General features: G+C 46.3%; 1 protein-coding gene across 1 annotated transcript in view; it reads left to right on the top strand.

The window, feature by feature from the left end:
* Nucleotides 1-1,156: 1,156 nt before the first annotated feature.
* Nucleotides 1,157-12,521, top strand: part of CCDC3 (coiled-coil domain containing 3) — a 69,752-nt gene continuing 58,387 nt past the window's right edge. The window contains exons 1-2 of the mRNA XM_045029107.1: nucleotides 1,157-1,704; nucleotides 4,039-4,213. Coding sequence (XP_044885042.1) covers nucleotides 1,331-1,704; nucleotides 4,039-4,213 — 549 coding nt within the window. The 5' untranslated portion in view covers nucleotides 1,157-1,330. The remainder of the gene's footprint in view (nucleotides 1,705-4,038; nucleotides 4,214-12,521) is intronic.

The following is a 12,521-nucleotide window of genomic DNA, read 5'->3' as shown; positions in this document are numbered from 1 at the left end:
TGTGGGAAAGCAGGAGGTGGAGGAGAGAAGTGGCCTGGGGTAACCTGTGGCTGGTCAGAAAAGATGGGCTGGCAGGAAGGGGTTCTCCCCTGCCCAGAGGTTGGTCTTCTTCCTCCTCATCTCCTGTGCATTGAATGAGAGAGGGAGGTTAAGGGGAATTCTACCACTCCTCCCCTTCCCACTGGGTGGGGGAAAGGAGGATACAGGGAAGCTACAGTCCACACATTCTCCTTTGCTTTCTTCTTCAATCATCCCTCACTTCACCATCTCAATCCCACTTCCTTTAATTTCTTACCCCATTCCTCTTCTCCCACTCTAATTCTATGACTCAGTCTCTACTTCCCCTTATCATCCACTCCTCACCCCATCCTTCCTGCCTGCGTTATGTAGGGGCCCTCAGCACCACTGACTCCGAGTGCCTGACAAACACCGTCATTCTAGTCTATTATTTGCACTGCAGCAGCACCCACAGATCCCAGACCAGGGCCCCACGGTGCCAGGCACTGTACAAATCCACCGTTCCTGCCCCATCGCATTTACATTGTCTCCTGCTCCTGCCCAGTGTGGTGCCTTGTCGGCCTTCCCTGGGGGGGTCAGCCTGGGCACAGGGGTCTGCCCACCCAGAACCAGCTGCAAGAGCGGGGACCAAGGCACCTTCATGCATTTTATCTTCACACGGGTGGATAGCGACGCAGTTTCCTCATTTGACGGATGGGGAAGCTGGGGCGCAGATCCCCAAAGGCAGGTGTTTGCCTTCAGTGAGAGTAAAGCACCTAAATACCTTTGAAGAGCTGGGCCAGGGAGATTAAGTGAGGTGCTCAAGGGCACAGAGAGAGGCAGAGCCAGAGATTGTCTGCAGCCCAGATCTGCCTCCCAGCCACAAGGCACCTCCCTTACTCCTGCTTCTCCTCCATCAGTCTCCTTCCCCTTCTCCCCTCCTCTCCCCCCCAGCCCGCCTGAGCACAAGACAGGCTGCGGCCGGGGGCTCCGTCCCCTCCCCGCAGGCAGCGCGCAGGGGCAGCAGACGCCTGGCTCCAATTTTGAACCGTCCCCTGTGCGCCTGCGCTCCCGCTGCTGCCTGTAGCCCGTGCGAGGCTGGTTCTGGGCAAGGCGCCGCGGCCGGGCTGCTGTCACTGCCCCTCCCTCGCTCCCCGTGTGACTCCAATTGGACGCCGCCTGCTTGAGTGGTGGGGCTCAGCCCCCAGTCACCAGCCCCAGTAAGCGGGTTCAGCGCGCAGGGAGCCTGTTTCACGCGGCGCAGCAGCCTGGTAGCAGCAGTTTTTGCCTTGGGAAGCCAAAGTGGCCGGCGTGTATTGTGCGTTCATCCATCATGCTGCACATGCTGCTGCTGCTGTTGCTGCACCTTGGAAGGCAGCTCAGCCCATGCTGGGGCTGTCAGCTGCCCTCAGACTGGAGACCCTTGAGTGAAAGTTGCAGGGCTGAGCTGGCAGAGATCATAGTGTACGCCAAGGTGCTGGCCCTCCACCAGGAGATGTACAGCCTGTATAATTACCTGCCCTGGCAATATGAAGCCAGCGAGGGGGGGCTCTTTTACTCGGCTGAGATAGAGATGCTGTGTGACCAGGCTTGGGGAAGCATGCTGGAAGTCCCTGCAGGCTCCAGGCTTAACCTCACTGGACTGGGCTACTTCTCCTGTCACTCCCACACAGTCATGCAGGATTACTCTTACTTCTTCTTTCTCAGGTGAGTAAAAACGTGTGACCCATGCCCTGCTTGAAAACGAGAGAGAACATTTTCTCGTTCATAAATGCTCGGCACTTGTATAACACTTTCACCCCAGCATCTTAAAGCACTTTGTCTGCAGCTGAACCTCTAGAGCTTCTCCGAGCCAGACAAAAGTTAGTCCGGTACGTTTTGTGTAACTAAAATACACAGGGAGCCACCAGGCATGACTTAATATTGTATAGTGAGTGAATAAAAGGAAATGTTCTCTGGTGTGTAACTATATCATGGATGAGCCTTGTACATTTCTCTTAGAGATAATATTACCGAGCTGCAGCACATGTGGGAGAGCAAGTCTCTTTACTTTAGATAGTGGAGTTTCATGCTCATCGTTACTCAGGTAGGCACAAATTCACCTAGCAGAGAAGACGTGAATGTTATGCATTTCAAAGGAGAATACTTTCTATTGTGATTTTTCTTGGAAGGAGTGGTGCTTAATTAGTGTTTTCCTAGACTACAGAAAGTAGAAACAAACATGTTCAATTTATTTGAAATCTAGGGTGTGTGACAGACATATCTGTAAATGATTTTATGACCTCAACAAAAATCAAACACTGCCCTTTACTATAACTTTTTTATAGAAGGTGTGGATTGGATCTTACATTTTCAGTGTTCAATATTTACATGGTTCTGTAAATTTTAATCATCTGTGTCAGTTTCTTTGATGTGAAGTAGTGTACAACTAGCCAGCTGACGTATGAAGACAGTAAATGCACCATGATATATACAGACAGTTTGGAAAGTTGTCCTTTTAGAATGTTTTCGACAGACAAGTTGGTATGGTCATGGAGGATAGGTCCATCAATGGCTATTAGCCAAGATGGTCAGGAACACAACCCCATGCTCTGCGCGTCCCTAAACCTCTGATTGTCAGAAGCTAGGACTGGATGAGAGGATAGGTTACTCAATAAATTGCCCTGTTCTGTTCATTCCCTCTGAAGCATCTGGTACTGGCCACTGTCAGAAAACAGGAGACTGGGCTAAATGGACCATTGGTCTGACCCAGTATGGCCATTCTTATGTTCAGGTTTAGAACGGAGCATGTTATTGTTTTTTTTCCAACTTGAGATAGAGAGTGTAAAGTTTTTCAAGCATTCTAGCAAATAACTGAGATGTAAATCAAGTTATCTTTTGAAAACTAAACTCAGTAAAAGTGATTCCCGCCCCATATCTGTTTTAGAAGCCTACAGCAGATAAAATAGTAAATGATGAAGAATCACTTTCTAAAGAAAAATAAACATCCCAGCAGATGGCATTTGTTCCCATCTTGTTGCTAATTTCTGCTCAGTGATTTGTGGTATTAACTTCTTAGTGAGCTTGCTCATTTACACACCATGGTAATGTCTTTCGTGACCGAAAGGATACAGCATTTCAAAACAATAATTTGGCATTCCTATGGAACAGATTTATTTTGAGCTGTTATTTAACTGTGTACAGCTCAGCCTCTCTTTGTTTCTATGAGACCAAAGTAGGTACACTAGATTCTGGTCTGTTTTACAGACTGGATAGGTGCCAGTGTCTATTCTCAAAGTTTAGCACATGGGTTTAGCACTGATCCCCAAGTATTTACTCAGAAGATTTCTCTTTGCTCTTCTGGATACCAGCCAAATCCTCATTTTAAGCCCATCAAAAGAATAAGAATACGAATCTACAATGCAGGAATAAAGCCATCACAGTGAACCTTTAAATCCAAAAATATTTGTGAAATTCACTCAGTAGCTTGTTTAGAAACACTCAGTGTATCTCAAACCAGGGGAGTGGTGGCAGAGAAGCACAACAAAACATATTTTTGATGGTGCCTGCTAATGTCTCTAAAAGCTAATTTTGTATTAGTTATTAATGGATTATTTTAAATTGTGCCCATCTAGATCAGTGGGTACCTGGAAAGAAATGGCAAACTAAAGCATAGAAAAAAAATCAAACAATGCCCAAAATATAGGACCACCCCAAATTATGCCTCTAGTCATGCAATTGGCCCTTGGTGGGAGGACACCTGTGCCCATGAGGAGCCCTGTTGATATCTGTGTGGTTGTAGGGGCCTGCCTGTGTGGAACTCATTGCGGGACTGGAGCCTATTGGGCAGAACCGCCGCTAGTTTACATTGCTGTCATGATAGCGGGTGTCATGGACCAATGGCTGTTTACACCCTCTATGAATATATGCCTAGGAGTCTACTGCCACCCAGTGTAGCCTATTCAGGCAACAGTCCTGGTATAGGTGAGAAACACAACATAGATGGAGGGAAAATACCCCATGATTTGACATGACATAAGTACTATCTGATTTTTGTTTCAGAATGGATGAGAATTATAACCTCCTTCCTCACGGAGTAAATTTCCAGGATGCAATATTTCCAGACACACAGGAGAACAGAAGGATGTTTTCCAGTCTCTTCCAGTTTTCCAATTGCTCTCAGGCGCAACATGTCATAACTTTCTCCAGTGACTGGGAGATTCAAGAGGACAACAGGGTAAGCCTCAGTGGGTAGGTGTATCCCCACGTCACTTGCAAACACAAGTGTATGAAATATACAGCAGTTGCAATTGATGGTACCTTTCGTCTAGATGGTCATGTAATGTTTTAACATAACGTGGTATTGCCACAAGCAGCCTCCCTGCTCTGGTCTGATCTGAAATGCTCAGGGGCATGAACTTGAATGTTCCAAGTGAGATATTGTTTCAACCAGTGTTTTCTGTGTTATGAAGCTTCCAACCTCACTCTTGCTGGCAGCAAATCTATGTCTTTGATTGGGTCACTCTGCACGCTAAAAGAACATATTTTTAGTAAGTATCAGAGGGGTAGCCGTGTTAGTCTGGATCTGTAAAAGCGGCAAAGAGTTCTGTGGCACCTTATTGACTAACAAATTCATTGGAGCATAAGCTTTCATGCTGAATACCCACTTCGTCGGATGCATGTATCTGATGAAGTGGGTATTCACCACGAAAGCTTATGCTCCATGCATTTGTTAGTCTATAAGGTGCCACAGAACTCTTTGCCATTTTTAGTAAGCAAAGTCTCAGATGCAGATACCACTGGTGTGTGTGTCTACAATGGCTTTTGGCCTTTGCGGGAGGGAGTGGGCATGTGTGTCACTTTCAGGTTTAAAATAAACAGGTGAAATACGTTGTTAGCAGTTTTGGTGGGGACGATTCATGCTTATTTACAGAATTAAAACTTTTGGATTATGTTTTTTCTGCCATTGCTGATAGTTTTATGAAGTTGGTGGTTTCTCCAAGGGGCTGTGAGAATTGTAAGTGTCTCTCTAGCTTAGGACTGGATATTTGTCATTGGTTGCAATTTCTGTCATGTCGATTCATGCAAGGTCTACGAAACCACTGTTTACACATAGGAGAAGACGCTCTATTGCCTTGTTCAGGAGAATGATGGTAGAAGCTCAATAGCCAATTTAAGGCCTCTTATTTACAAGCTGGCTCATAGCCAGCATAAGAAGTTTTAGCTCCTGGTTTTCCAGCTGGCCAGTGGTGCAAAATAATCAGAACACGGCTCAGGTCAGAGAGCAGTCACCATCAGGTGGAATTTTTATAGAACCCTGGGGGTTTAACTGTTTAACACTAATTTTCAATCATGTATTGGGGTGGGCCATAGAAATCAGGTGGTTTTTAAGAGGGTGGGGACGATTTATCCTACAAACAGATCCCATAGTTACAGAAATATAAGGACATGAGATAGGACAGGCTTGTAGTCAAGGCACAGGGCTGGGAATCAGGGTAGTCTAGACTTAAACCTACTTCAGTTTCTCCATCTGTAGAATGTGGGGAATACTTACAGGTTACAAAACACTGAGATTTGGGTGTAAATTCACCCACACTGGGAAAGCCTTGCTGGTCCTCTGCTCCAGCTGAGGGATCTGGATTTGAGTAGATAGGGGATAGCTTCTATGTTGAGGCTCCAGTCTGAACCCCCTCAGAGTCTGAGATGTTTACAGGCACGGTATTGATTTGGGTCCAACTCTACAATTAATTAATGGGGAGGGAGGTTTAACTGAATTTTCAGTCCTCCAGAGGCTGCTTGGGGTGAACGTTTGGCAGCAAGGAAGGAGGTGAAGGGCAATTTATTCAACTTGTTTCACCCATCCCTATTAATACACAGGGATAGTGCAGGGGGACTGGGAGCTGCATTCTCCAGCCCTCAAAGGCCACTTGGCATGCAGGGGAACGCTGCGGGCATAAATCTTGCCGAGGTGGCTCCTATACCAGCACTGCTCCAGGCAATGAGAGAGGGTGGGGCATATTTAGGACAGTGAAGGGAACGGGATGTGGCAGAGAAGAGCTCAGCTATACCATGTGCTCTGGTGGACCCTTTGCAGCCCTTACTGTAGCCAGGGCCAGGCAGCCCTGAATCAAGGAGCAGCAACCAGCCCTGCAACCCAGTCAGTGGGTTGGGTATAGTGAAGGATAAGAGCCTGAATCGCTTTGGTCAGAAAAACCTCTTGTCAGCATGGCATACATTTAAAACCACTGTTTTGATATGACCCTCCCGTGCCGCACAGTTTTCCACGTGCCTTAGAAGAATGGCTCCAAATCGAGTTGACTTCCCTGGCATAGCACCTGGCTATGCCAGCCGTGAATCTGGCCCATTCACTTTCATGGAAGCCACAAGGCAAAATCCCCAAAGGCCACTTGGGGAAACTTAGAAACAAATGTAGCAAAAGTGTGTTTCAGCTGTTGTGCTCTCTGACCCTTTGCAGCTGCAAGCAGCTTCCAGAGTGGAATTGTTTTAGCAGCTTGCTTTATAGGTTTGGACCGAGATTTTTATCCACTTAGTGTGGATAAAATCTAACCAGTTAACAGGCACCTTGTCTCCCCTCTACTTCCCTTTACAATAAAAAGTAAAAGCTTCTTTTGCACAATTTAAAAAAACATCCAGGCTGGCCTCTCTCTCATTCATCTGGGGTCCCCTAATGTCTCTGTTCTCCAAGCTGAGTGCTGGTTTTCCTTTGAACTGTCCCTTCAGGCAGGCATTCCCCACCCTTGGGAAGGGCTGCAATGATGTGGAGGTGTCAGGGTTTCATCCTCACTCCTTCATGGAAAAAGAGTAATAGCAGTGTCTCCTTCCAAAGGCAGTGCCTGATCTCCTCTGTTAACTGCATGTTCAGGCCTTGTCTACACTACAGTTTAAGTCGATGCAAGTTATGTCGCTCAGGAGTGTGAAAAAACCCACCTCCTGAGCAAAGTAACTTGCATCGACTTAATGCGATGTCCACACGCTCTCCCACCAACATAGCTTCTGCCTCTCATTGAGGTACATTAATTACATTGACGGGAGAGCGCGCTCCCAGTGACGTAGTGTGTGTTCACCAGATGCGCTTAATCGATGCCGCTGTGGCACGGTAGTGAAGAAAAGCCCTTAGTGTCTTCTTCACTTCTTCCCCATATCAGACAAATGCCATGCCTGTGATTTCCCCTTTGTTCTCTCCCACTTCCCTCAGTTGTACTCATCCTACCAAAATCCAGACTATTTCAATTTCCAAATCCAGCCAGCTGAGCAACCTATTGTTCTCTTTTAAACTGAAAGGTGCTATAAATGCTGAGTTCCCATTGCAGTAAATGAGTGAGTTTTCAGGAAAAATGGATATTGTTCCTTCAAGTTTTAAAAAGTAAAAAACTATTAAAGGTGCTCCCAGAGGGGGAAGGAGGCAACACAACACGGGACTGTCTCTGAAATACTGTCAGCCTTTAGGATTCCTATGTGGAGGTACAGAGTTATTTTCTGGACTCACCCTGTTAGTCAAACCAGAGAGGTCTCATTAGCTGATTTGCATTAGTGTAAATGGCTTCACAAGGTGCAGGGCAGTGGAAATCAGGCACCAAGGGCTTCTTTGAGATAACTGAGAGCCTGTCAGGGAGAAGTCATGGGAATAACCAGCCTAGGAGGCTTGGGCTAAGGTCTATGTTGAAGAGTTAGTCACAGACCTGCTCGCAGTCAACCTGGGATTCTGGTCGCTCAGCCTTGGATTCTGGGTTTGGCAACACCCCAGTGGCTGAGCAGCCCTTTTTAGTACATCAATGTTCATTCTAGTAAGGGAAGGGGTTTAGAAAACATGACCTAAGCATTGCCTGCCTAACTTTAATTTGCCTAGTTCACCACGACTGGGGGATCATCCACACACCAGATATTCTATAAGAAAAACAAGATCTCACTGTGGAGCCATGGAACATGCAGACTCTAGTGGACAACAATAACACATCAAGGCCTGAAAGACATACAGCGTTAATTGCAATGGAAGCTACTACATATAGCATTGACATAGCTGCCCTTAGTGAAACCAAACTTTCAGTTGAAGGGTCTAGTAGCGTAGCTAGGGGGGTGCAGGGGAAGCAGCCGCTTCCCCTCAGCACATTTTCCAAAAGCAGTGCCTTAGTTCGGGGTTACCATGGCGCCAGCGGGCGGGGCCCACACTCCGCTCTGAAGCTTGGCCTGCCGGGCCGGTGCTGAGCTCCTGCAGGCAAGGGGGGGCAGTGCCGCCGGAGGAGCCATGGGGGAGCGGCGTGGCCGGAGGAGTGGGGGGGGCGCAGCATGGCAGCCTGCAGTGTGGTCGGAGGAGCCATGGGGGGCCGCGGGGGCGGCACGGCATGGCCGGAGGAGCCCGGGGGGAGCCGCAGGAGCGGCACAGCATGGCCGGAGGAGCCCGGGGGGGGGGGCGCGGAGCGGCCAGAGGAGGAGCCAAGGGGGCGTGGCCAGAGGAGGAGCCAAGGGGGGGGCGCCTTTTTAATGTTTGCTCCCCCTGCTCTTAGAACCTGGCTACGCCACTGGAAGGGTCCATAAAGGAACCTTTGGAGGTGGCTACATCTTCTTTTGGAAAGCAGAGGAAGACAATTTATGGCATTGTGCCTGTTAGAAACAGCCTCTTGAAATCACTGAAAGACCTTACCTGTGGGCAAAACTGAATGCCTAGTGACTCTACAAGTTCCCACTGGAAATTCATGCTTTGCGGCTCTTGTCAAGGCTTATGCTCCAACCATGAACAGTACAGAAGAAATAAATGAACGGTTCTATTCTGGTTTGATTATGTCATTCTACTCCTAGGGGAGACAAACTCGTACTACTGGGAGACTTTAATGCCAGACTCAGAAAAGTCAGTGAGGCTTGAAGTGGTGTAATAAAGAACAGTGGAGTTGGAAAAATGAACAGCAGTGGTCTTCTGCTACTCAGCAAGTGTGCTGAGCACGAGCTCATTCTTGCTACAAGCTTTAGGAAAGCAGACAAATATAAAACTTCATGTATGCATCCAAGATCAAAGCACTGACATCTGACTATGTTATTACATGGCAAAGAGATATCGGGGACATCACAATCACTAGTGCCAAGTAAGGAGCAAACTGTTGGGCTGACCACAGGATGATCGGAGCCATTTTCAGTTTCCACATTGTTGCCCCTCAGTGGAATAAAGAATTCTGAATAGATTTAAACTGAAACTGAACATAGCAAAGTTGAGACATTCATTTAATCAAGACAAACTGAAGGAAAACAAAGGAAAAATTTGATAGCATTACATCCTCACCCAAGAACATGCCCCAAAAGTGAAACATATTCACATCAACCATCCTTCAAGACTTGGAAGACAGCACCAGGACAGGTGTGATGAAAATGATGAAATAAAAAAGACCCTTCAGGAAAAGAACGATGTGTTTATGTGTTGACAAAATAACAAAGAATCAATATCAAAGAAGGATAAAGTCAAATAGGGCTTCATGTTCTTCAGGATAACTGGGGAGAAAAGAAAGTAGAAATACAAGCTTACATCGATATAAACAACAGAAAGTTGTTTTATGACTCCCTGATGGCCATTTAAGGGCCATCGAAATGGACCAGCTCCATAAATCTGTTCAGATGAATCTACCTCAATAAAGAAAGAGAGGCATCTCTGAAAGCTAGGGGCAGCACTTCGAGGAGCTACTCAGCCATCCTTCTACTGTCAACCAACAAGTGCTAGAGGAACTAACCCAGCACCCTATACATGAAGAAATTGCCCAGTTGCCTACTGTCGAGGAAGTGCAAAAAGCTATCAAACAAATGAAGTCAGATAAATCACCAGGCAAAGACAGCATGCTGCTGTAATCTTTAAACTTGCAGGCCCCAAAACTGTCATCTATACAAAATTAAGGATATCTGGGAAACTGAGAAAATTCCTCAGGATTTCAAAAATGCAATCATAGTTTTATAGTTACACAATACAAAAATAAAGGCAACAAATCTGACTGTGGCAACTACCTGGGTATCTCCCTGCTATCTGTAAGTGGCAAAATCCTCGGTTGTACCTTGCTCAATTGGCTTGTCAAAACAGTATCAGAAAAGCTTCTACAAGAGGCCCTATGTGGGTTTAAATCAGGTCAGAGCATCACATACATGATTTTCATTGAGAGAGAGAGATTCAGGAACAATGCATTGAACAAAACACAGAACTCTACGCTGTCTTCATTGATCTAAAAAGAATTTGCAACTGTGAGCAGAAATGGTCTGTGGAAAATTCTTGAAAAGTGTGCCTGCCCCACCAAATTCATTATCATACGTCAATTCCACAAAGACATGACTGGACAAATACTCTCAGAGGGTGGCCTCTGTAGCTAAGGGGGTGAAACAAGGCTGTGTGCTGGCACCAGTCCTCTTTGGTCTCTTCTTGGCAGCTGTTCTAAATTACACAACTGACAACCTTCAAAAGGGCATCTACATAAGGTACAGAACTTACGGAAAACTCCTCAATCTCCAAAGGCTTGCTGCGAAAACAAAAGGCCTTGAGGAACTCCTATTTGAAGCTCTTTTTGCAGATTATGGTTCCCTACTTAGTCATAGTGAAAAGTGACCTACTGTTTATGCTTGACAAATTCTAAGAAGCCACTAAACAATTTGGATTCGCTGTCAGCCTGGAAAAAACTGAAGTTCTCTTCCAACCAGCCCCAGCAACCACTACCACTGAACCAAATATAATTGGTGGTAAAGATCAATCAATCACTTTACATACCTTGGCAGTACTACTTCAAGGGATGGTTCAATAGGTCAAGAAATATCAAACAGAACACGAAAGGCAAGCCGGGCTTTTGGAAGACTTCATCATAGGATACTCAACCAGCCTGCCATCAAACTGCCAACAAAACATGATATCCATTGCAGCAGTGATAGCATCCTTTGCTATATGGGTGTGAAATATGGACAGTTTACTGCAGGCACATCAAGCAACTTGAAAAATTTCACATGCATTGTCTTTGCTCTGTTCTGAGGGTCCGCTGGCAAGGGTCAAACATTAACATCCTTGAAAAAGCCAAAACAAGCCAGCATCGAGCCAATGAGTATCAGAACTCAGCTTAAATGGAGAGGTCATGTTATCAGAATGGACAATGATACACTCCTGAAAATAGACCTCTGTGGTGAGCTGAAACTCGGAAAGCCCTAGAGGGTCAGTCAGTGAAAACGCTTCAAAGACACCCATAAGCAGAATCTCAGCTCATGCTGCATAACTATTGATAACTTCGAAGACATAGCCAAGGACAGTCCTGAATGGAGAGCAACCCTCAATTAACGTAAACACTTTGAGAAAGACAGAAATGAAAAACCAGTTGAGAAGGACCAACCGTTATGCCAAATCTTCAGTGGGAGCCTGCCCATTCCTGTGTGTAGGCGTGGCAGAATTCAATTTTCATTTACAGATCTGTCTCATGTTACGCTGGGGTTACGTTCCGCAGTCAGCACGTAAAGCGAAAATCACGTATAGTCAAAATTACATTGAGTGTAATGGCGGATGGAATCTCCCGCACTACAGAAACAGTATTTAAATTGTTATTTTTCTCTTTTGTTGTTGTTTTTTTCCTTGTTTTTTTCCTTGTTTTTGCCGACCATGTAAAACTGAAATCGCACGTTAAATGCGCCTAAGGTGCGACAGACCTGTATTTGCAATTTCAATGATTAATATAGATTTCAATTTTTAATTAATTATTTTTATTTTTACGGTTATGGGACATTAAGGAGGGGTACAGATGGGGTTAGGGTTAGGGAAGCGCTCGCAGTGGAGCTGCATTTGTGGTCCCCCAAGGTGTGGGGGAAGCTGCATTCCTGGTCCCATGGAACAGAGGCCCCAGCCCAGGGCTGTAAAGAGCAAGACAAGCCCTCAGCTGCATGAGAGACCACCCTGCTGCCGAACAGCTCCTGCCCGGGGACGGCTCCTGAACTCCTGGCTGGTGAGTGTGCGAGCGGGGCTGTGACAGCAGAGCTTCAGAATGCTCCCTGCACAGCCACGGGGCCGCTGACACCCGATCCCTGCAAGCGCAAGGAGTGGCATTGGACAGGCTGCTCTCGCGCCAACTGTTACGGATGGATTTTTTTTTTCCTCATTGATTTCAGCGTGTCAGCTGAAATCAACGTTTACTGACAGATACCGATTTAAATCTAATCCTGCCAAGCCTACGTTTGTGACATCTGGTTACGAACTTGCTCCCTGCAGATTGGATTGTTCAGCCACAAGAGAATGCATGAGATGCTGTGACGTCATTGTCAGATCGGATGGATAGCCATAAAGTCCTGCCTCAGGGCTTTGCTTCTCAAATCTCTGAGACAGCAGGATACCGGGAAATGTCAGGTAGGGGGTGAGTTTGGACAAGAACAGTGTGTGTGTGATGGGAATGGGGCGAGTGAGGAAATCTCTGGTTTACAGTCTCAGGTTCATTCCTTGTAGGGGGCCTTCTGAAATCCTAAATTTGCCTCTGGCCCTCTGTCTTACTTTTGATAGGGCTCTGGAGTGGACTTTTAAAGTTGTGAATGCACATACA

The sequence above is a fragment of the Mauremys mutica genome, chromosome 1 (assembly GCF_020497125.1).
Source record: "Mauremys mutica isolate MM-2020 ecotype Southern chromosome 1, ASM2049712v1, whole genome shotgun sequence".
Taxonomy (NCBI): domain Eukaryota; kingdom Metazoa; phylum Chordata; order Testudines; family Geoemydidae; genus Mauremys; species Mauremys mutica.
Note: the sequence above shows the minus strand (reverse complement) of the source record. Positions and strands in the feature narration are given on the sequence as shown.